The sequence below is a fragment of the Heptranchias perlo genome, chromosome 3, assembly GCF_035084215.1.
Source record: "Heptranchias perlo isolate sHepPer1 chromosome 3, sHepPer1.hap1, whole genome shotgun sequence".
NCBI lineage: Eukaryota > Metazoa > Chordata > Chondrichthyes > Hexanchiformes > Hexanchidae > Heptranchias > Heptranchias perlo.
In genome coordinates, this window is record NC_090327.1 from 122,870,042 (window position 1) to 122,895,869 (window position 25,828).

Genomic DNA, 25,828 nt, shown 5'->3' on the forward strand with positions numbered 1-25,828 from the left:
TTCCCCTCCCCCTCTCCAATGCCTCTGGTATATTGCTAGTAAATTGTTCATAGAACTGCTGATGATTAATTGATGAATATAAGGGATCTTTATATATATGATGGTGAGAGACTCAGAAATTGCTGCACGGAGCCACCAAGTGGGGAGAACCTGTAACTTAATTGTGAAAGTTAACTCGGCAAAATTGAATGGGAAAATGCTGGCAGAAAATGTGTTGCCAAGAATTATGACAATAAGGGTGAGAAAATGTTTTGTGGACAAAAAAGTGTGCCTTATGCAATTTAAAATTAAATCTTGCTGGAATGGGGCTCCGTTAGTTCGTCTTTATCTCGCACCCTTCAGCTGAAACTTTTTTTTGCACTGTAACTTGCTGGAAGTGCGAGCTGATAACGGCACGGCGAGGACAATGGGCATCTGGGACCTTGAAGAATGGCGGGACCAACAGTCTATCTCATTACCCATTGAGATTAAAGGACTGAGAAGGAGGGTGAATTAGAGGCAAATCAGGTACAGAAAGAGAAATAAAGAGAGGGGAAAGAAAGATCGGATTGAGAGAGAGACCGAAGGAAAAAGTGAGAAAACAAATTTAAAACTTGACATTTACAAAATCTCTAAGAACAATTTACTATATGCAGGAATGAGATTGAACAGTTTAAATTGTTCAGTTTTCGGGCCAGAGGTTGATTGGCATTAACAATTCTTACATCGTTAAAAGGGTACATAAGCTGTTAATAACCGGCCCTAACTTCCTGCGGCAAGTTTAATGGACAGCGAATGTGCAAATCCAGCAAGTTCTTAGCAATAACGGGGTGTTTGAGGACGCAATGCCTTTTGGTGCGAAGCTGACAGTGAGAATGGTGTAAATCGAGCAGCGAGTCCTGGAGATCACAACTCACGGCGTATCTCTTCATCCCCTGAACTTGCTGGCTGGTTTGCGGCATCAATAATGGTGCGCGTCGTTAACACCCCGTTATTTTTCCAGCAAGATTTGGCTCATTGTTGTGACGATGGGACTTGAGCTTCTGTGGAAAGGCAGGCTGAATGGCCCCTCTCATCCGTATTGACCATAATGAAAATTTTAAATTGTAACAACTCATTTTAGTATTTTTTTTTCTCTCGGCCTCATGCCCGACGATGCTGGTTTCTCCAACATGCCAAGGTGTGCAGGTGACCTGCTTTTGAGAAAGCTTGCAGAGGGTCGGTAACCAGAGGACACAGATTTAAGGTAATTGGCAAAAGGACCAGAGGCGACAGGAAGAGAAATTGTTTTTAAGCAGCGAGTTGTTACGATCTGGAATGTACTGCCTGAAAGGGCGGTGGAAGCAGATTCAAAGTAACTTCAAGAGGGAATTGGATAAATACTTGAAGTGGAAAAATTTGCAGGCACAGGCACGATGAGCCGAATGGCCTCCTTCTTTGCAGTATCGTTCTATGATTCTATGACACGATTCTCACCACTGCACAGAAGAGTGTGGTAGTAACCAGTATGAGTTACCTCTAGGGTGCCTATAACTACTGGGAGTTTCAGAACTGTCTTCAGTTACGATGACTGCGACAATATACTGTGAAAACAGCACCAGAATTTTACGTAGCGGTCTTAGCTCATGAAATACCATAGTGATGGAGCTGATTCTCTCCTCTTGACCCCCATCCCCTGCTTTCCTGAAATACATTGGAGTGTGAGCATGTGTAATTAGAGTTGAGTTTCTAACACATTATTTGGTTGGTGCCTGAAAGAAAAAAGCAAGACTTGCATTTATATAGCGCCTTTCATGACTCAGGATTTCCAAAGCACTTTACATCCAATGAAGTACTTTTTTTGAAGTGGGGAAAGCTTTAAATCCATCAGTTAAAAAGAAAAATCAGTAAGGAGTCCAAATGAGTGTAAATCTAGACTAGTTCTCTACAAATATGTTACAAAACCAAGGTGTTCCTTTTGCTTTCATCCATCAACGTAACAAAGCTTGATCAGTTTGACCATTTCCTACATCCTGGGATTGTGTCCCTTCATTTATCACTTTTTGAATGAATGTACAATACATGTAGCACCTTTTAGAGGGAGTTATAAGTCGTATTTGATGAGTTTAAGGAACTATTGTTAAGCTGGAAATTAGTAGAAAAAGTGAGCTAGAGGTGCCCTGAGCATGGTAATGTGATTGCAGATTGGCTGTCAGTGTATAGTTGTATCTTTACTGAACTGATATGTCATATAATACGATTACTTTACATACACCATGTGGTGCATTGTATGTGAATATATTATATTCAAATCGTGTCTTAAACCCTGTACTAGTTCAAAGCAGGTGTAAATTGGTTATTTTTGAGTTTTTCTAAAATATCAAAGAGCACTTGTACCCCAGCATATTGGCGGGTAGGCCCCCAATTACTTATGAAATCTGTTGGATCCCCTTCCTTTCTGGAAGACGCACTTTTCAGTCTATACTGTAGATCTGTTTTATTTTTTGTCTTCGTTGCATTGGTCAGTTTTAGGAAGGTACAGTAACAGTTTCACAGTGTTAAGGCTGTGTTCGTTCCACTGGGTTTAGTCCCAGCCTTGTTCCTGCATGCCCTGATCATCATTTTGATTCATAATGACAGTTAGAGTCTCAAAGGTTTCTCGTCCCATGGTGACAAAATCTTGAAGCCATAAAAACTTGGCTTCCTTCCTTGTTAAAATTGTGTAGTCAATAATATCACTTGTTTCTATATCGGAAAGCATTGAAATGTTATTTTAAAAGTAGTTATTTTATATTGCTGTAGCAAATGGAACAGATTATTTTCCTTTGAATATCTGATGGGAGGGATTGGGTGCAAGACATGTAGCTAATTTACATTTAAAACCTACGTTGAGATCTATCTTCGATAAGGTGGGGGGTGCAAATCATTTATTTCCTGATGACTGTTAAGGAATTTACAGCAAATAAAAATTGAGTTTGGACAATCTCAAATGTGATTAGTATATAAGCTCACACAACACCACATTATCCTTATTTGGCGAAACTCGCTGATACGCTGCAAAGATGTATTATGTGGGAAATGGCAATGCTGATGCTATCAGAGAGGTCGTTATGAATTTGGGTTTGAAGCACATTTTAGAGACTGTAGAGGAAGTCTTAAATTGGTTGTAGCCCATTACATGTGAGACTTGGCATGTTAAAGAGTGAAAAACTGAAAATTGTTCCAATCTGACTTTTTCTTTACCTTGAGCAAGAAACCTGCTATTCAGATGAGATGTTAAACTGAGGGCATCCTGGTGGGTGTTAAAGCTCCCATGGCACTATTCAAATAGGAGCGGGGAGTATCACAGCAAGCACTCCTCTATAAACCGGTACCACTAAAATGACAGATTAACTGATCAATTCATCTCACTGTGCAATGTTGGTGGTGCAGGATGGCTGCTACAGAACTATCAATGTCCTTCAAAAGTAATTCATGATGTGTAGTCCTTTGAGACACTCTGATGCGATGAGCCACTATGTAAATGCAAGCATTTTTATAATTAACTCTCTCAAGAAAGAGATGGCAGATGAGGATAATTTTTTTTTAACACAGCGAGCTGTTATGATCTAGAATGCATTGCCTGAAAGGGTGGTGGAAGCAGATTCGTCAGTAACATTCAAAAGGGGAATTGGCTATATACTTGAAAAGGAAAAATATGCAGGGCTGTGGGGAAAGAGCAGGGGAATGGGACTAATAAGTATGAGCTTATTTGGAGGTTCGTGGCTGTATTCTTACAAAAATAACTTTCCACAATTTTGGCCATTTGTCCCTTATTTTAGGTTGAGACATAATGGTAAGGCGACCAGAAAAATCAAGGAGGCGACTGCCCATGCTTTTCATTCAAGAACTCGCCTCAGTCACATTCTATTTTTCCTCACCACTACAAGGAAGAAATTAGCATTGCAAAAGGTTGCATACTTGTTGAGAAAAAATTATCTCAGAAGTTTTTAATGCCATTTAAAAAGCTTTTTATTCCCCAAGGAAATCTGATGTGCAGCGTATCTCCTGCTCAGCAATACGTTCTTATTTGTCAAGGTTTTATAGATGAAGAAAGAAAGACTTGCATTTATAAAGCACCTTTCACGACCTCAGGACGTTCCAAAGCACTTTACAGCCAATGAAGTACTTTTGAAGTGTAATGTAGAAAACGCAGCTGCCAATTTGTACACAGCAAGTTCCCACAAACAGCAATGTGATAATCTTTTTTTTAGTGATGTTGGTTGAGGGATAAATATTGGCCAGGACACTGGGGAGAACTCTCTAGATCTTCTTCGAAATAGTGCCATGGGATCTTTTACGTCCACCTGAGGGGGCAGACGGGGTCTCTGTTTAGAAGCGGGTCCCAGAGATTCAATCATCCATAAAATTAAAAACAGCTAGACTGGAGAAAAATGCTGAAAACAAAGCCTGGAACCCTAAGGATTCCATCTTTTCCTCTGCATGGAGAGATATAGCTGTACAACACCACAGACTTGTTCATGAGTTACTCAGCAAAGTTTGCTTATTGGATAAATATCATTACAAGTTGGCTCTCTACAAGTATCCTCTGATTCTATGTGGCAGGCAGCATCTATCATTACAGTGTGTTCCTTGTTTTACGTAGAATTTCATAGAATGTACAGCACAGAAACAGGCCATTCGATGCAACTGATTTATGCTCCACATGAGCCTCCTCCCACCCTACTTCATCTCACCCTATCAGCATATCCTTCTATTCTTTTCTCCCTCGTGCTTATCTAGCTTCCCTTGTGGTAGCGAGTTCCACGTTCTAACCACTCTCTGGGCAAAGAAGTTTCTCCTGAATTCCTTAGTGACTATCTTATAATTATGGCCTCTAGTTTTGGTCTCCCCCACAAGTTGAAATATTTTAGAATCATAGAATCATAGAAGTTACAACATGGAAACAGGCCCTTCGGCCCAACATGTCCATGCCGCCCAGTTTATACCACTAAGCTAGTCCCAGTTGCCTGCACTTGGCCCATATCCCTCTATACCCATCTTACCCATGTAACTGTCCAAATGCTTTTTAAAAGACAAAATTGTACCCGCCTCTACTACTGCCTCTGGCAGCTCGTTCCAGACACTCACCACCCTTTGAGTGAAAAAATTGCCCCTCTGGACCCTTTTGTATCTCTCCCCTCTCACCTTAAATCTATGCCCCCTCATTAAACCCTTTCATAACTTAGACCTCGATCAGGTCACCCCTCAGTCTTCTCTTTTCTAGACAAACGTGCACCAGCCTTTTTCAATCTTTCCTGATTGTTATAACCTTTCAGTTCTGGTATCATCCCTGTGAATCTTTTTTGCACCTTCTTTAGTGCCTCTATATTCTTTTCAGAGTATGGAGACCAGCACTGTGCACAGTACTCCAAGTGTGGTCTAACCAAGGTTCTATACAAGTTTAACATTGCCTTTACTGCCAATGGTTTTTCTGTCTAATTGGTATCGCCCCTATGGGAGACCTAACTGGTCAGAATATTTTCCCAGGAGAAATGGGCTACTGCCAGAGCCTTGGCAAGCTTTCAGCAGCTGGATCCTCCAGTGAGCCTAGAAAGGTCTTGGTTGAATTCTTCTCAGGACCTCGAGTTTACAAAGGAGATATGTGCAAAGCCCAACAGGATTTCAGCTCTGTTAATGATTTCATGGTTGTCCAGCACCCTTAGCCCTCTTTCTCAAGGTATGAAATAATCTATAAAAGGCTATACCTAGGACACTTGATGTTGAGAGCTGTAGTCTGCACATCATGCTGTTTAATCCCACAGTGAAGCTAAGCTTCATTTCTGTAACATGCCTCCATCTATAGTTTGTACAAATCTTACCTTCCTTCAGGGCTTCCTAAAATGACAATGTTCTCGATAGATAGCATTATAAGGAGTAAAGAAGCGATATGTTAGGAACATAGGAATAGGCCATTCAGCCCCTCGAGCCTGTCCGGCCACTCAATTAGATCATGGCTGATCTGTATCTTAACACTATCTGCCCGCCTTGGTTCCGTAACTCTTAATACCCTTGCCTAACAAAAATCTATCAATCTCAGTTTTGAAATTTTCAATTGACCCCCAGCCTCAACAGCTTATCATTATTCTGTACTCAGCAAATTTTACTGTAAAACATTCAGTTTCAACGAATTATCAATAATGTTTTCATCCAACTCAGCTGTTTACATTATAAATACTAATATACAAAAGGTGCATAGCTTAATAAATGCTTCAATTACCCTGGTTCAGAATGGACAGCCCTGATATGAGTTAACAGTTTTCCTCATTTAAATCATGTCTCCATTTACTGCATATCAATAAAAATATATTATGTATTTTACAAGTACTATTTGGTGTCTTTCCAAGGAAAGGAGGAATGAAATTTTTTTCAAATTCATTCTCAGGACATGGGCAGCTCTAGCAAGGCTGGCATTTATTGTCCATCCCTATTTACCCTTGAGAAGGGATGGTAGGCCTTCTTCTTGAACTGCTGCAGTCCGTATGGTGAAGGTGCTCCCACAGTGCTGTTAGGTAAGGAGTTCCAGGATTTTGACCCAGCGACGATGAAGGCCGATATATGTTCAAGTCAGGATGGTGTGTGACTTGGAGATGATGGTGTTCCCATGCACCTGCTGCCCTTGTCCTTCTAGGTGGTGAAGGACTCGGATTTGGGAGTTGCTGTCGAAGAAGTCTTGGCGAGTTGCTGCAGTGCATCCTGTAGATTTTACACACTGCAGCCATGGTGTGCCGGTGGTGGAGGGAGTGGGTGATTAAGGTGGTGGATGGGCTGCCGATCGAGTGGACTGCTTTGTCCTGGATGGTGTCGAGCTTCTTGAGTGTTGTCGCAGTTGCACCTGTCCAGGCAAGTGGAGGGTCCATCACAGTCCTGACTTGTGCCTTGTAGGTGGAGGAGAGGTTTTGGGGAGTCGGGAGGTGAGCCATTTGCTGCAGAATACCCAGCCTCTGACCTGCACTAGCAGCCACCACCTCGTTCGGTTGAGTTTCTGGTCAATGGCGACCCCCAGAATGTTGGTGGGGGGATTTGGCAATGGTAATGCCATTGAATGTCATGGGGAGGTGGTCATTGCCTGTCACTTCAGTGGCGTGAATGTTACTTACCACTTACCTGTCCAGGTCTTGCTACATGTGGGCATGGACTCTTTATTATCCGAAGATAGCAATTAGATAGCAACTTTCATGGCCTTGGCACATCCCAAAGTGCTTCACAGCCAGTTAATTACTTTTTGAAGTGCAGTCACTGTTATGTGGGCATATGCGGTAGCTGCAAGTTTCCACAAAAAACATTGAAATTAATGATCAGTTAATCTGATTTGTTGGTATTTGTGGAGGGTTGAATGTTGGCCAGGATACAGGAAGAACTCTGCTCTTTTTTTTTAGAACAGTTTCCATGAATGAAAGAAAGACTTGCATTTATATAGAGCCTTTCAAAACCTCAGGATGCCCCAAAGCGCTTTACAGCCAATGAAGTACTTTTTTGAAAGAAGTGTAGTCACTATTGCAATGTAGGAAACACAACAGCCATTTTATGCACAGCAAGGTCCCACAAACAGCAATGAGATGATGACCAGATAATCAGTTTTTGTTTGTGATGTTGGTCGAGATGTTGGCCAGGACACCAGGGAGAACTCCCCTGCTCTTCGAAATAGTGTTGCAGGATATTTTACATCCACCTGGGAGGGTAGACAGGGCCTCGGTTTAATGTTTCATCCAAAAGATGGCACCTCCGACAGTGCAGCACTCCCTCATTACAGCACTGGGAGTGTCAGTCTAGATTTTGTGCTCAAGTCTCTGGAGTGGGATTTGAATCCACAATCTTCTGACTTGGAGGCAAGAGAGCTACCACTGAGCCACGGCTGACACTATGGGATCTTTTATGTCTACTTGAATAAGTAGACAAGGCTTCGGTTCAACATCTCATCCAAAGGATGGCACTTCCAACAATGCAGCAATCCTTCAGTCAACTAGAATGTCAACTTATATTACGTGTTCAATTCCTGGAGTGGGGTTTGAACCCACAGTGTTCTTACTCACAGGTGAGAGTGAGTCTTTTTCTTTTTTCAAAGGAGAATGGACTTCCTGGCATGGAGCTGAAGATTCTTAGTCTTGCTTTCTATGCGACAGAGGTAGCTGACTCCCTTTTCAAGAAGAATGAACTCTGCCAGTTGAGAAAGAGAGTTTGGTGTTGAGACTCTTGTAGCTTCAAGCTTGTGAAAAAAATAATTTCTTGAAAGGTAACTATCGACACTCCATTTGTGGAACTGGTTCAGGTTTCCCTTGTGGTGCAAATATCACTGGGGATTATTTGACCGTTAGTACTATCCATGTGATCTGAACAATCTTGGAGCATCTTGACTGATAGCCTCCTCAAGAAGCCTTTTGTTCCCCAATGATAGTTGAAATTAGTTGACCACAACAAGATGCGTCTCCCATCCCCTTTCTATTGACTTAATGAACCTATGTTGGATAACAGACAGTAAACAGTAAGAAGGCTAGTAGGGCAAACTAGCTCATAAGTCTTCTATTTCACATTCTTCAAGGATAGGGTAGAGTTGCAAACTCCTAATTTACTATCTAAGTGGTGATTTTTCTTTTCTGTCAAGAGGTTGCTGCTATTCAATCTTTCTTTCCTGCTTCTTTGCCTGTTTGGAAATGAAGCAAAGATTCTACAGAGAGAACACTTTGAGCTGTGTGCTGTGTCAGCTATCTATATGCTCGATTCAGATAATAAACAGTTCTACTAAGTAGTGTAACTTGTATCAAAAAATGAGGTTGTAATGACTTTAAAAGTGAGCTAAGAAGTAGTAACAATGGACTTGTTTTTATGTTGTTGCAATTTGTGCCCACGTGTTTAGCCAGACTTGTGTCCTTCCCACAAGAACTTCTGGCAGGGATGGTAGGGTAGCAATCCGAGCGCAAGCCCTGACCAGCTTTCTCCCCTTGCCCAAATGTGCTGGAGCTAAATGTAGCATCCCCACAGTCCCCTGGATTGAGATAAACTAATTTAGCACAGCCCAAGTTTTGAACCTTGAACCTTTCTGTCCTGTACGGGCAAGTGCCACGTCTGTACATGTATTTGTCCAAAACACTTGGGGGGGGGGGGGGGGGACGGGACGGGACAGAAAAGAAGTCACTTTCTTAAAATGTAGCAAAGTGTTTGCATATTGGGCCAGATTTTGTGGTGTGCTTTGTTAGTTAGACTTTTTCCTGCACCCTTCAGCTCAAAATGTTTTTGCACTGTAACGTGCTGGAAGTGTGAGCTGATATCGATGTGGCGAGGGAGAAGAGGTATCTGGGACCTTAGTGAACGACAGGACCGACAGTGTATCTGCTTAACCAATGCGATTTGATTGATGAATAAACAGAGGAACGACTGAGAAGGAGGGTGAATTAGAGGCAAATCGGGTAAGAGGAATTGGGTGAGATGACAGGAAGATAAATAATGAGAGGAGAAGGAAAGATTGGATTGAGAGAGAGAAAAAAGAGGCAGAAGGGAAAAGTAAGAAAAAAATTTAAAACTTGACATTTAAAAAATTTCTAAGAGCAATTTACTATATGCAGGAATGAGATTGAACAGTTTAAATTGATCAATTTCTGGGCCAGAGGTTGATTGGCATTACATTAACAATTCTTACATCGTTAAAAGCGTACATACACTGTTAATAACCAGCCCTAACTTCCTGCGGCGAGTTTAACGGACAACGAATATGCATATCCAGTCAGTTCTTAAAAAATAACGGGGTGGTTGAGGGCGAGATGCCGTTTGTGCACAGCAAATGGCGGAACGGTGTAAATCGACCTGCAAGTTTTGGAGATTCGCAACTCATGGCGTACCTCTTCATCCCCTGAACTTGCTGGCTGATTTGTTCATTAATAATGGCATGTGTCGTTAACACACCATTATTTTCCGGCTCAATATGACAGCGGTCAAAGTGGCACTGTACAGATGAAGTAATTATTTTGAAAGAAGTCCAGTGTGATATCATGAATATCCTTGGGGAATTTAGATGCAAATTCTTAAGGCCAGGTTCTTGTGACTATTCTTTTTTTAATGTGTCAGCATCGATGACATAATGTGTTAAATTCTAAATCATGCTTTATATCTGACAGAAACAGGACTGTGTAGCAATGGGAAGGGAATTAAAGCGAATTAGCATGTGGCATTTTCTTTTTGGAAAACACATTCACAATTGTGTATTATTGGTGACCGTTGTAACTTTCTATCAGGGTAAAGATCTTTAGTAGCTTTCTGATAAACTCGTGGTCACTTTGTCACACATCCTATCATCTTGCTATCCTTTTGTTCTGAGAATTGATATTCAGTGTGAGCATTTTTGTCATTGTGTCAACCACATGCTACATGCTGGTTGTAAACTCATTCTTTCTGAATTTTTCTGCTTTCAAAAATAGGTGGTCATAAAATCAATATTGTGGTTATAATGGGCAGCAAATTTAAGGTTGGAACAGGGGGTGGGGGGGCGCTTGATATCTTATTTCGTTATAAAATGGTGCCTTAGTGTTCCTTTCCATTAGATGTTTTTGACGACATCACAAACAAGTCATGCAGTTGTGCCTGCATCTCTATTTATTCATGCAAATGTAAGCTTTTACACCTGATTGATGTCTGTTTTCTCTGCTGATCCAACTTGCTTTATTTAATGAATCCATTTATTAAATAAAGTATTTTTTCTCAAAATAATGTAAACTGCTGCTGATAATTTTAAATTGTTAAAAGCTTGTCGAAGTGAACGATGAGCAGTAATCGTAGCGTCCATTCATTTTTAACCTTTTAGGTAGGTGTGCTCTGTTGTGTGAAAATTGATGATTGTTGATTTGATATGACTTAATCATATCAACATTATTGATTATATTCCCCCATTGGACACAACCTTGGCATCCTATTTGACCCTGAGATGAGCTTCCGACCATATATCAGCTCCATCACCAAGACCGCCTACTTCTACATCTGTAACATCACCCATCTCCACCCCTGCGTCAGCTCATCTGCTGCTGAAACCCTCATCCATGCCTTTGTTACTTCTAGACTTGACTATTCCAATGCTCTCCTGGCCAAGCTCCCATCTTCCTCTCTCCATAAACTTGAGCTCATCCAAAATTCTGCTGTCCGTATCCTAATTCGCACCAAGTCCTATTCACCCATGTGCTCGCTGACCTACATTGGCTCCTGGCCTCAATTTTTAAAATTCTCACCCTTGTTTTCAAGTCCCTCCATGGCCTCGCCCCTCCCTATCTCTGTAACCTCCTCCAGCCCCTACAACCCTCCAAGATCTTTGCGGTCCTCCAATTCTTGCCCCTTGCGCATCGCTCCACCATTGGCAGCCGTGCCTTCAGCTGGCTAGGCCCTAAGCTCTGGAATTCCCTCCCTAAACCTCTCCGCCTTTCTACTCTATTCCTTTTAAGATGTTCCTTAAAACCTACCTCTCTGATCAAGCTTTTGGTCGTAACATCTCCTTATGTGGCTCGGTGTCAAATTTTATTTGATAACAGTTCTGTGAAGCACCTTGGCACCTTACTACATTAAAGGTGCTATATAAATGCAAGTTGTTGTTATCTCACCAATCTAACTGAGAATCAAGAGGGCTTCTGACCCTTTGAGATTGTAGACAGAACACAATGATTTCTCAATGCATTATATAAGGTCACCTCTGGGCAATTTTCTCGCTGTTGTGTTCTATGCGGTCTTCCTTAGCAGTTGTGTACAAGTTTGGCCTCAACAACAACTTGAATTTATATAGCGTCTTTAACGTAGTAAAATGTTCCAAAGTGCTTCACAGGAGCGTTATTAAACAAAATTTGACACCGAGCCACGTAAGGAGGTATTAGGACAGGTGACCAAAGAGGTAGGTTTTAAGGAGCGTCTTAAAGGAGGAAAGAGAGGTAGAGAGGCGGAGAGGTTTAGGTAGGGAATTCCAGAGCTTACGGACCAGGCAGCTGAAGGCACGGCCGCCAGTGGTGGAGTGATTAATATTGGGAATGCGCAAGAGTCCGGGATTGGAGGAGCGCAGAGATCTTGGAGGGTTGTAGGGCTGACGGAGGTTATAGAGATAGGGAGGGGCCACAATAAGCTGGTGGACTTCAAACATTTGATCTCAAGAATATGCTTTATCAACTACAAGAAACCCTTTTCTATCTAACTATTCTTGTTGCTTTTGACACTTGCCCTTTGATTTTCAGACCACTGTAAAATGTGGGTTGCTGACATTTACCTGATATCATCATGCAGAAATGGCTGATGGAAAACCCAAGACCACCAAAAACAATATTGGACTCATAGGCCTTGCTTTTACCATCTGTCTTTTATGAAAAATAGTCACATGCTGAAGTTTTATCCTTTGGTTTAATTTTCTAAGCTTCCTCACAAGTCATTGTACAATCCTCTGGTATTGGTTTAATCACCTTGCAGTACTCTAACAGGCCATGGATACTATGGGATGCCCTTTTATACGCTGCATATTGGGCAATCTTTTTCCTCTTTTTATATAATAGTACAGGCTGGTGTAATACTGTATGATAATTGTATGGGTGCATTATACTGGACATCCTCACAGTTATGCAGTTGGACTCACTTGTTGTATAAATATTGTATTATATAGGTAGCCATGGAGTAACCACCTCTCTACGTTTCTTTTGTTGGATTCCTTTTTGAATCTTTTGACAACCTATAATTTTTTACTTCAGAATTTAACAATTATATACTTTGCAATAATTACACACTATTGTACTATATGTAAAGACACTCATGAGCAAAAGGATACACAGTGGAGCCCATTTATTGTCATTTTCTACTATAATGCATTAATATTTTTTGAATGCATGTCCAATAATATATGGTATAATAATGATTTAAAGCATTTTTTCTGTTTAAGTGTTTTGTGAGGAAGCAACATTTATTGAACAAAATGGTAACATTTCTGTACATTATTGGAGTACATGAGAACCCATTTTTAAAAAAACTCTATTAAATGTACTGTTTCCATTTTTTTTCTTTGTTAGAATAGCCTGTAGATTGTGTAGTTTTTTTCTCAGTTGAATGAATGCTTTTGAACTACAATGGCTTTATATATTTTTTTCTGTCACATTTAGGGGTCCAAGGGAATGGATAGATCTGTTCACACGAATCTGTTCTACTGATGTCACCTGTCAACACCATGAAATACTCTGATCGTAAACAGCAACAATGGATTTAAATGAGGAATCCAAAGATTCTGAGTGTGACTTAATTCAATTGCCAGCCGATGAAGAGCAAAACGGGAGAACTGAAGTGGCATCTGCACCCGCACAAGATGCACAAGCCAACAAAACCGACTCGATCAGACAATGCAAACAAAAAACAGCCTCTGAACCAGAGAACTCCAAGGACTTGAATGTAAGCGGTAGCTTGGAAATAAAGGTGGCAACCGACAGTGTCCGTCAAAACAACGTTGGAGCAGAGGGCAGCAAACGTCCGTGCACTGATGACCCTCCGGCCAAGAGACAGAAACGTGACACTTTGGAACAATCTCAGGATAATGGAAATACTGTGGCTGCTAAAGCCTCAACTTTGACATGCAACGAGAAACCAGCACAGATAGAAACCAGGCACATGCAAAATGACGTGAAGAAAGCTAATGCACAGGTAGAAGGACAAACTGGAGATTGTCAGAATACAACTAAGAATGTCAAAGTTGGAGCAGCTCAGTCATGTCCTTCTTGTAATTTTATAGCGAAAAATAATATTGCACTAAAAATTCATGTAAAACAACGCCACTTCAATGACCGTTATTTCACTTGTGATATTTGTAATGTTATTAGCCCATCAAAAGAGAGCTACAGAAAGCATATTTCTTCAGTTCTTCATAAAAAACAAATTAAAAGCACAAGTAAAAATACAAGTACGAAGGAAGGATTTAACTGTCGGCTCTGTGGCCAGTTATTGCCTTCTCGCTACGACTTGGACAAACATATTAAAGAGAATCATTCAAGACGATCCAAGGCGCACATTTGCCCTCAGTGCAAATTCAAGGCTGAGAGTGCAGCATCTCTGCAAGCACATCTCAAGCACAAGCATGTACAAAAAGAGAGATTTAGTTGCGACCTCTGTGGCTATCAGTGTTACGATGAAAACCTGCTGAAAACCCACTGCCGTGGTAAGACTCACCTTCGTCGCAAAAATCTTGCTGCACGGGGCGGATACATACATTTGCTATCCAAAAAGGGGCTTTCTGGTGAATATGGTGCAAAAGACAAAGTAGAGAGTACAAAACGTGTTAATAATGAGTTGAGCTTGGGCAAGAAGCCTGAAAATTTAAGACGAACAAGGAGCAAAAGTTTTGCCCAGAAAGATGTTAAAAGCGCTGAACTTCTGGAGAAGTCTAAGAGCACTGGTAATCTCTGTGCAGAAACTTTAACTGATGAAAAAATGCCAACAGCAAATGAACGAGTGGAGCTTAATGATTGTAGTGTTGGAAAAGCATCTTCCAAAAGAACTTTGAGAAGAGTAAAGGAACCAACCAATCTTCCTCCAGAACAGACCAGTAATCGAAGAGTGAGGCGCTCTGATAAAGGTAATGTCGTCGGCCTGAGACCACGCAGTGTACGTTACAAGGACAAATCTGAACATGTTCGGAGTACAAGAAGTAAGGGCAGATTTTCCAAGGAAGAAGTAGGGAACCAAAGGGCTCAAAGAAATCTTAGAGGAAGAGGTAGCCTTATGACGATGGATAATAGTCGAAGTAGAGGCCGGCTTCCTCACAGGAGCGAAGTTTTCCCTGAAGTGCAGCGAGGTAGAGGCAGACTTCCTGGAAGGAAGAATCGTGGTGTAAAACCAATAAGTAAAATTATTGCCAAAAAAACAGATCACCTTGAAGGAAAACTTGAGAATCAAGGTAAAAGTAACGCTGCAAACTCACAAAGTTCATCCGGTGCAAATTTAGAGAATGGAAATGTTCCTAAAGTAAGTTGTGCAAGTGGCAATCAAGAAGGAGAATCAACCCCATCAGAAGTTGCTCACACATCGACGTTAGTTGACAACAGCACTGAAATTACTTCACAGGATCAAAGCCTTGAACTACAGTCCCCATCTGCCAATCTAGCAGATAATAAAGTCTCCAATGTTGAGAATCCCGAATCAAAGCTAAGCCCTGCCGACCGTAAAGCCCTCCGCACTTGCTCCTACTGTGGCCATTTATTTCAGAACAGAAAGGGCTTAGAGGTACATATAAAGAGGCGCCACACAAAAGAAATGGAGTTTCACTGTCAACCTTGTGGCTACGCCTGTGTCACAAAGGGCGATTTTGAAAAACATTGTCAAAGCAACAGGCATCAAATGAACTTCTCCAAGATTGACTGTCAGCTCTGCTCATTTGCGACCTCAGAAGAAAAGACTTTTAAGGATCACATGAACCAAGAACACAAAATGGCTTTTTACTGTCTGCCTTGCAAACTGCACTTTGTATCGGCAGAAGATTTAGCGAACCATGAAGGTACTGAACAGCATACAAGAAATGTACTCCCACAGCAGAAAGATACAATAGTTGAGCAAACCGAAGGACAGCAGCCAAGAGAAAAGGAGCTAAATAAAATCTCATCAGCTGGATTTGAAGAACCTGCTGTACCAAGAGAAGGTCCTTTGTTAAAAGATCCTCAGAAGCCTTCCATAGCGAGAGTAGTGGCAGGAAATATATTGAGACGCTCCGCGCACAGCAGACCCCAATTACAGTGCAAGAACTGCTTTTATAAAGCTAGATCAGCCACAGTGCTTTTGAAACATGTAAGACTTAGACATGCACAAGAATACCACTTTCTTTGCAAAGTGTGTAGTCTCTACACAATTAGCAAAGAAGCCATGGAAAAACATATTAAACGGAGTAGCCACATTGAAAATGCTAAGAAAAGAAATCTTGGCCCATCAGTGGAGGAGTGTGTGGAAGAAGTGTCTATCGGGGTTCAGGATGTTCAAAAAGCCACAAAGCCCTCTGGGACCTTAGGGAATGTTAATACTGAAATAGACAAAGGCTGCGTTCAGGTGCTTGAGTCATCAAAATCCAAAGAGGAATTTGTTGTAACTTGGGAAATATCAGAAGGCGATGCAAGCAATATGGAAAATGTTCAAAAGGACAGTGATCTTCAGTCAGCAGAAAGCATTAAAAGAGGGCGCCCCAAAGGGAATATTTCTAGAACTTGCCCTTATTGCGGATTATTGGCTTCTAGCGTTACAAATCTGAACATTCATATAAGGCGGAAACATAGCCATCAATACAGCTACTTCTGCAAGGCATGCAACTACTACACTGTTACCAAAGGAGATATGGATCGTCATTGTAACACCAAGAAACACAAAAATCGTGCTGATGTCTCCAAGACTGTTGAAGTATGCAGAAAAATTGCTACTTCACCTAATAAAGGTAAACCAGAAGTGGTTGAGACTGATGCTGCTGCTCTTTCTTCAGCTGAATGTGTTGAAAACAGCAATAAGGTTTTGGAACCAGGGATTCCTGATATACCGAATCAACCTGGGAGCACTGACAATTGTACTCGTGTAAGTTTAGAGAGTGTTCTTTCAACACAAAATCAACAGAACGTGGAACAGCAAAAAGACGTAGAGGCAGTTCTTGGTGCAGAACAAAATAATACAGCACAAGATGATAGTTCATCAAATTCAAAAAGACTCAAAGGAAACCATGCTACTACTTGTGTGTACTGTGGATTTGTTGCTTACTCCCTTGCTACTCTCGAGTTGCATGTCAAACGCAAACACACTAAAGATTTTGACTACTATTGTATGGCATGTGATTATTACGCTGTCACTCGGCGTGAAATGATGAGACATGCATTTACAGAGAAGCATAAGCTTAAAAGTCAGTCATACCTCAAATTAAATCAGGATAAAGGACAATACGAGGTACATGAATCCAGTACAACGGTGACCGATGCGTCACAGAATGGAAATCAAAAGGAAGGTAGTGAGGATTTTCTAGATAAAGAGAGCTGGAATGAAGAGGAGGAAGCTTCAGAAATTCCTCAAGATGTTACACAGGAATTTGCTTTACACATCATTGAAAATGAGAAAGCATCAGAAAGTGAAGAAGCAGCCAGTGCTTCTAAAGAGACAATAGCAGCGTTTAAAACGGCTGAAAATGGGGAAAAATCCTTGGAAAATGAAATGGCTAATGAAGAAAGTATTCAGATTCTGCCAACAGTGTGTAATTCAGAAAATTCCTCTGAAGGTGAATCTGGAATATTAGAGGCAAATACAGCATACTCAAATGTATCTTTAGACTCCGAGAGTCAATCTGCAGAATTGAATTCTGTATCCGTAAAGTCAGCAGTACTGGAAACAGTCCAAAATCAGATTTCTGAGGCACCTATTGAGGAAGATTCTAATAGGTGTTGTGTAGACATTGTCACATCACAGAAAACCAATGTGAAGGGTAATGATGATATTGATTTAAATGTTGAAGCTTCTCAGATAGCAGAGGGTGCTTTTCAAGAGGGTTCCCAGGCAGATGAGAGGCAGAAAGATGAACAGAATGTTAAACTGGTTGAGGTGGCAAAGGAAAGAAGATACAACTTGGATAGCATCCCAGATAAAATAGTTGATCCAGATGAAAGCAAGCCGAATTACAATGGTTTGGCGGAACAAAAAAAAGTACAAGTAGAACTTTCAGCCCTCACAAAAGGTGGTGAAGGGAACGCTGCAGAACAAAATGAAGACAGACATCTGAAAATCGCAAGTCTTCAGCAGTCTGAGAAGGATTCAGATCACTTTCAAGTTAACCTTGCACGACGAATTGATAGCAGCTATGAAGACATTATAGAGACCACTGCAGCAGAGGTGTCTGGACAGGATGACACTGATCAGCAACAAGTTTTTGGAGTGGATGAGGCTCTTTTAGATGCACAAAACAAAGTTGAAGCAGCATTAAGAGAGCAGGACTGGGATACAAAGAGTATAAATGAAACCAGCCAAGAAATGGAATGTGACGCCTCAGAAGTAACAGAGAGTACCAGTGATGGCCTTACAAAGCTTGACTTCCAGGGTAAGGGATTGCAAAAATATTTTGAGTTTGATGCCTCCATAGTAAGATTAAAGAACAACTCCTGGATTGAAAAATCTGAATGCACTGACAACAGTGAAGATAGCCAGGGAGCTGATGGAGTCTCACCCAATGAGTGGGCAGTTGCAGTTTACAAGACCGATACTTCGCAGGTTGCAAGAAAGAGAAAAACGGAAGGATCTTCATTTCATGATCCAAAACGAATTCGCTGTGAGGAATGTGGGTTCTTGGCTGATGGCGTAAATGGGTTAAACGTTCACATTGCCATGAAGCATCCTTCTGCGGAAAAGCATTTTCACTGCTTGCTGTGTGGCAAGTCATTCTACACAGAGAGCAACTTGCACCAGCATTTGGCCAGTGTGGGTCATCAAAGAATGGAACAAGAGAGCATTGAAGAGTTGCCAGAAGGCGGTGCCACCTTCAAGTGCGTTAAGTGCAGCACACCCTTTGATTCAGAGCAGGACCTCTTTGTGCACATCAAGCAGAAGCACGAGGAAATGCTGAGGGAAGTAAATAAGTACATTGTGGAAGACACGGAACAGATAAACTGTGAACGTCAGGAGAATCAAGGCAACGTCTGCAAGTATTGTGGAAAGGTCTGCAAGAGCAGCAATTCACTGGCTTTTCTTGCTCACATCCGTACACATACTGGTATGTATGTTTATGTTGGTAATTATTTACTTGAAGTTTTTTTTCCCAACGTTTTTGTTAATTCTAGAAAATCGATTACAGCAATATGGGTCTCCTCTGAAGGATGATCTCTGATTTAAAAAAAAAATTAGACACTCCCTTCCATTTGTGGAAAGAGAAAAGTTCCGTTCATGGGCAGGTTCTCAACTGATGCAACTTCTGGAAGCTACTTAACTGTGGATATGAGACCACAATATAATTCTCTTTTTCTCCCAACACTCATTTTTAAATTGATAGTTACTTTAGCAGTCTTGGATCTCGGAGGCCCAGGATTACGTGTTCATATTATTTGATGCTTATTGATAAGCCAGCTCAAATGGTGAGCATTTTGCAAGTCTCTATGCAATTGTCCGGTTAAGGCACGTTACCTATAACTGATGTGTCTATTACCTGAATTCCATTGTAATTATAGTCCATAAGTCTTGTAAATGTGCTAAAGCTCACTAAAAGCATACCAAATCCAAAAGAGAAAAAAGATGCATTATGTTCTAAGCCCAATAATTTAAAATAATCAATGCAGGCTTCTCGGCACTTAATTTCCCTTGTGTTTTGATAGCTAATCATTCTTTATCCATTAAGATTTGTTCTATAATTTAAAATGTAAAATATGTTTGCAGTGGATACACTTAACATCAGGGTATGTCCGCCAGGTTAAGTATTGCTGAATGCAGTTCACTTTCTCTGTTTGACGATATGTGCTAATTCTATTCACAATCAAGTTAATGTGATAGCTGAAGTAATGTAACTACCCACAAAGGACACTGCTACCTTTTTGTGCAGGAATTGCAGCATTGGTAACAGCCCCCAGCACAGAACAATGTGGAACTTTGCTGTTGTGTCGAGCTTTGTAGGTTTTTGACAAGATGATTTGGACCAGTGGGGGTGGGGAGTAGTAAGAGAATAGAACAAAATAATGCTGATGGATAATACACAGTTTTCTCTTTATAGATGTAAACAATAAGTTACATTATCAGGCAAAATTACTGAATCATATTGTATGGCAGTTATGTTTCAGTATTCATTTGAGGAATGTACTTTACAAGTGCATCAGAAAAAAAATTGTTTTCACTTAAATATTGTTTCCCTGCAGTTGTGATGCATCATGTACTACAAAATACATTTGGTAATAGGAATTATTGCACGTTATTAGTCCATCCCACAATCAAAACAGTGAGAATCCTTCCTCCTATTCCTAAATCTTCAGTGTGCACATCCACACTTGTTTTCCCTGCTCATTTAGACTAAAGAAAAAGAAGCACAAACAGGACAATGATAGAATTCCATCTGTGATTTATTACAATATGATCTTTATGTGACTGCCTTCATCACCATGGTGCCTCCTTGTCGCCCACTTTTTCTGTGGTTGGTGTTCTGGGTCCATCGCTTACCTATCCTAGTGCTTCATCTACCTGAGTCTCCACTTACAGGAGACTGAGAGGAGGGTTAAGCTGTGCCTCTGGAACATGGTGCTGAGAATGAGGTGCCCCTCGAGCATGGACCCCAGATGGCTCTGGCTACAGGCTGTGAATTATCCAAAGATATGAAAATAGTCTGAACCAACCTACCTTCTGGCTCGTGGACAGTCACAGATGGCTTCCAGCCAGCACCACCAAAGACCCCAGCAATCTGTTGTGCTCTTAAAAGCTGGGTCATGGAAATCTGGTTTCCCTGACCTCAGCAACTGGGAAGAGAGGTGACCTCACCTTTCAATAAATGGCTCCCTGTTCCTCTTCCTCCACCTGTTCCTGCTCTTGTCCACTATTGCTGTGTGGCTCACCACTGGTGTTACCTTCCTGCTGATTGTCTAAACCTTCTAGAATGGATGTATCTGAGTGAGTAGGGTAAGTGCAATGACTGCGTGCTAGGTGGGCTGTTGTCAGGTGAGTCCTTGGATGGCTGGCTTGGAAGTCTGAGGAGATCCTGCAAAGACACACAAAGGAGAGGATGACAAAAAGAACTTAGAATAGTCACACTAATGTTGGATAAGTAAGCGTTTTGCGTGTTTTCAGTGCTCCTGGATATATTGGGTGAGAGTTTTTCTCATAGGCTGTTTTTTTGCAGTGCTCGGGAAGTAATCTTAGGATATTAACACTTACCTTCCAGCTTCTCCATCTCCTGCAATTTCCGGGCTTCATTGTCCCTAGATGGAAATCACCTGCTCCTTGAAGTGGGGGTGGGGGGTGGTGGTGAGGTCGTTTTTATGGAGGATACCCATCCTTCTGTTTTTCCTGCAAAAATTGAAACAGAAATGAAGGTTGTAATGCACAGAAGTGGTCTTGAAGAAGCCCAGTGTGAGGGTGGGGGAATTGTAAAAGAGAACTATTTCAAGCTGATCGCGAGACATTCAAACTTGGGAGCTTCTAGCAATGGACGTACTTGTGTTACGAGAATGAATTGGCGGTGAAAGAAGGCTTAGAGAAGAGGAGAAGCAAGGCTTTTGGGACCGCTGAAATACAAGAGAGATCATGAGGGACAGAATGTATAGAGGTACACACGATAATCACCATCTTCTTGGTGAGAAGCATAGCCAGTCACTGCCCTTCCTTGCTGTTTCTGACTGGGTCAATGAACTTCTTTTGGCAATGCATCCATGTGCATTGGACGTTATAGCTGGAGTTCTTCAATTTGCAGCCACACATTACATTCCAGTCGTTTGAGACTTTTCTACCTGAGGCCCCCTGTAGCAACACTTGCATCCTCACCTCATCAAATGCCAGAGCCCTTTGCTTTCCTCTTCATGCTGCTGCCTTCCTCTTCTGCCAGAGGAGCAGAGAAACAGTATCAAGGGAATGAACTTGGAAAAACTGCAAAAGCATAGACTAGGGCAGACTTCAGTCACTAATGGCCCAGAAATTGCTGGAAAAATAAAGACGAGTTCACGGCGCTCGCCATTATTAGTTCGTAAAAAATCCAGCAATTTGTGGCGAGGAAAAGATAAGCCATGAGTTCCAATTCGCCACAAATTGCTGGACGGTTTGCACTGCACCGCCATTAGCCTCGACAAAACCGAAAAAATCATGACCTGGCCGTGAGACTCCCCATTGAAATAAATTGCCTGTCATGAAATTGCTGGATTTACGCCATTAATACAAATGAATCTTGCCGCAGCCATTAAGGGCTGGTAATTCATGTTGCAAGGATCCTGTTAATGATGTGATTTGTGGTCCTGACGTGCCACTCAGCTGTGGAGGCCCAAAAAGGGAACAATGAAAATGTGGAATCTCACTCCTGCATATAGTAAATTGTTCCTAGAGGTTTTTTAAACTTTAAATTAAAAAATTTTTTCTTACTTTTCTGTCTCTCTTTATCTCCCCTCTCTCTCTCTTAATCCCCACTCTCTTTCTTTCCCTCTCTTTTTATTTCTCTTAATTTGACTCTAATTTCCCCTATTTTCTTCTCCGTCATTTGCCCTGTTTCTTTCTCTGTCCTTTTTTTTTAATTGGGTAAGGAGATAGAGACCATTGGTCACAACGTTCATGAGGTCTTAGTTGCGACCTTGACATCATCGCCCCATTATCAGTTTGCATTTCCAGCAATTTGCGGTGCAGATATAGTGCGAACTTGAAGGGTGAGGGGAAAAAGTCCAGTCCATGTCGCTTGCCGCGAGATGATCCGCTCCAGCAATTTCTGGGCCAATATTTCAAAAGTATTTTATACTAAACTTTCAGCCAGCTTTAATTTTTTTTTTACGTTTTAAAACCATCAGGAGTAGTTAAAACAGCCACTTACCTTCTTGCAGAAATTAGAGCCACTCAATAATGACCGTTCAGCTCCACTTCCTTACTCTTGCTTTGTTTTGCTCCATGCTACTTTTTATCACCCAAGATACATCTGAACTTCCTGTCATCTGGGTGTCCTGCTCCAGTTGTTTGCCTGAGGTCCAGCATCTTCATTTAACTGAATGTCTCCAGGAAATCCAGGTACTCCAGTTCTTCCTGGGGCATATGCATTGGCCCCAAGCATCACCCACCCAGGAAAATCAGCCCTTTACTCTCTCTCCACCCCTTGTTTGGGCAATAAATTAAACTGCTCTAGAAAATACAATTTAAAATAAATAAAAACATTTTGTGGACTAAAGTAGTCAAAACTTAGATGACCATATTTTTAATGAATTGTTTTTAGTTCATTCCCAGTCTGCTGCGAATTAAGCAATGATTTTTATTTCAGTTCATTTCACCAATTCTATTTTATTACATTATTCGTGGACAAGTTATGTGAATTTACGCCAGTGGGAAGTAGTTGGCCTCTGCTCGTTCATTGCCTTCCAACGTAGCAAAATTGTCATCAAGAACTTTGTGCAGAGGGAATCAGGATTGTTATCCAGGGTTCTGTGTATAGTGTATTGATGCTTTGATAAGATGCAGCACGTGTAGCTTTGATAAGATGCAGCACATGTAACTAATGTGCATCTAGAATTTAAAAAAAAATCATTCTTACCAACTGTTGCATCAAGGAAATCTGTGCAACTTATGTAAATTAAAAGAGTGATACCTTCTTGTCCATATGATACCACATTTAGTATGGTGGCCTTGGTAAAATTGACCTCAAAACTGTTGGACAGTTGCCCAAAAATGAGAGGATTTCAGGGGAAATTGTGATACTGTAAAATACTGTTTTTTACGATGACCTAGAGCTTGCTTCCCCCCTCCGCTCCCCCCGCCCCCCCCCCCCCACATCTTTGGCTGTATTTTGGCAGATCAATGGCTTTATTTGCTGACGGAAATGCTGCTGCTACCCAGAAAAGCATTTGCAATCATCAGCGGCATATGCACATTTTAAATATGCAAGTTCCATATGATGCTTATTTCTTCAGCAGCTACCAGGGAACACACCGGGGAAGGTCCTGCTCTTAGATATTACTTTCCATAGTCTTGTCTCAATACATTTTAGTGGTAGTGGATATGAAGTAAGCTGTCCATACTATCACTGAGCTAAGCAAATAAATAAATTGAGTGGCAAGTTGGTGATACAGTAAGTGTTACCCCTTATTGGAATCTTGCTCAGGGTTGTTGCTGGGAATGCTTAAGAAATTGGTTGAAGAGTTTAAAAAAAAAGTGGATGCTTTTTAGGAGTTATGTTGCAGTGGGGGTAGGTGGGGTGGTGTGGTGTGGGAAGAATGCTGAATGGGACGACCCAGGGATTGGTATTGGGACTACAACGGTACCTAATTTACATGAACAACTTGGATTCAGACTCTCCAGGCAAATTGATAAATAATACCAAATTATAGAGGGGCAGTTGATTCTGAGACAGCTCAAGAACTGCAAAGTGAGTTGAATGAAATATAGAAGTGGGCGGAATAATGGCAGATGAAACTTAAGGTCAAAAGTAAAGTACTGCATATAGGAATTAAAAATGGACAACACAAGTACTCTGAATGGTGTTGAAATAACTAAGGGTGAAATTGAAAGAGATCTAGGGTATTAGTAGACTTGATGGTCAACATGTCTTATCACCGCAGAGTAGCAATCAACGAAACTCATACTATGCTAAACTATATAGCCAAAACAATGGAGTACAAATCAAAGGAAATCATCCTCGAACTACGTAGTGTACTATTCAGATGACACCAAGAGTACCATGTCAAGCTCTGCTCACCAAGACACAAATGAGCACAATTCAAGCATTGAAGGCAGTTCAGAGAAAGGCACAAGGCTGATGCCTTATGCCAGAGGTCTGAATTATGAAGACTAGAGAAACTTAAGACTTTTTAGCCTTGAAAGGAGGAGACACAGAGATGATCTTCAAGGGACATATATAATAGTAAAAGGTATAGAAATGATAAATATGGAATACTAAATTGTGAGAGTAGGACAAGGGGCCACAGGTGTAAATTAGTAGAAGGCAAATTTAGGACTGATATCAGTTTCTTCACACAAAGAACGGCCAATACTTGGAATAGACTTTTGGGTAGAGAGGGAAAGACAAAAATCCCTGGGATTATTTACGAAAAAAATTAGATGACCCAATGTGGAGTGTAAGGTCTTTGTGGATGGATGAACTAAAATAGATTTAATGGCCTTTTGCATCTGGAGAAAAGGGAGAATTGAATTTGTTAGGAGCAACAATGGGCTGCTGAGAATTGAAGGGGCATCCTTCTGTTGAGAATACTTTCCTGTTTGGGGGATGTTAAAGTTTTCATGTCATTGTTCAAAAAGAGAACAGGAGCTCTGCTGTAATAATTTTAATAATTAAACACAAGAAAAAAAATAGATGTTTGTTTCACTAAGTGCTTTAAATAATATGGTCTGATTCAACACTGCTGTTTCATTCTACACTTCAGGAGCAACTTGCTTGGGAGATTTATGAAAGATTTTGTCATAGATGAGAAGAAGAAACTATGATCTAACTGTTAGGTGACTAAATTTATCATTTCATCACGCTGAGGTGATGATTCAGTTTTACACTGAAACCCGTTGATAACCTTTCACCTTTGAAACTCTTTTCAGGTGGACAACAATGTAAATTCCAATCAAATTCACATAGGATGCATTATAGTATCGGCTTCTGTGACACGCAGAAAATCATTTCCCCCTCAGAATTGCTTCTACTTAGTCTGTTCCCCCCCCCCCACCATAAAAGTCTCTGCTGCCTTTGCATTATCCAGCATTCCATCGTTTTAACTGTCACGCTCATGTTTCTGGACTGAGTTTATTTTTGAATTTATAATCCTAATCCTCATCCCTCAGAAGAACTCTACTACCCAGAACAACCAGTCTGTACTCCCCGGTGACCTGATTTTTTTTGTTCCCCAGCTGCTTCTCGTTGAGCTGGTCTTGTTGGGCTTTGGGCTGTCATATTGCTGCAGCAATCAGTATTTTTAGCCAGAAAAGAATAGTTGATTCCAGTTGGTCATGTGGCTTCCTCCACTTCTCTCTTCTCTCCATGATTGATGATTTGTGTCCCATCTTGCACACAGTCACACTGACTTATAAACTGCTATAACGACGTAGAGAAGATGTTTCCACTTGTGGGGGAGACTAAAACTAGGGGCCACAAATATAAGATAGTCACTAATTAATCCAGTAGGGAATTCAGGAGAAGCTTCTTTACCCAGAGAGTAGTTAGAATGTGGAACTCGCTACC

General features: G+C 41.1%; 1 protein-coding gene across 2 annotated transcripts in view; it reads left to right on the forward strand.

The window, feature by feature from the left end:
- znf407 (zinc finger protein 407) overlaps positions 1-25,828 on the forward strand; it is a 439,270-nt gene that overhangs the window by 21,025 nt on the left and 392,417 nt on the right. For both annotated transcript variants that reach the window (XM_067981928.1, XM_067981929.1), the window contains exon 2: positions 13,101-18,703. In XM_067981928.1, the coding sequence (XP_067838029.1) occupies positions 13,195-18,703 (5,509 nt within the window). In that variant the 5' untranslated portion in view covers positions 13,101-13,194. The remainder of the gene's footprint in view (positions 1-13,100; positions 18,704-25,828) is intronic.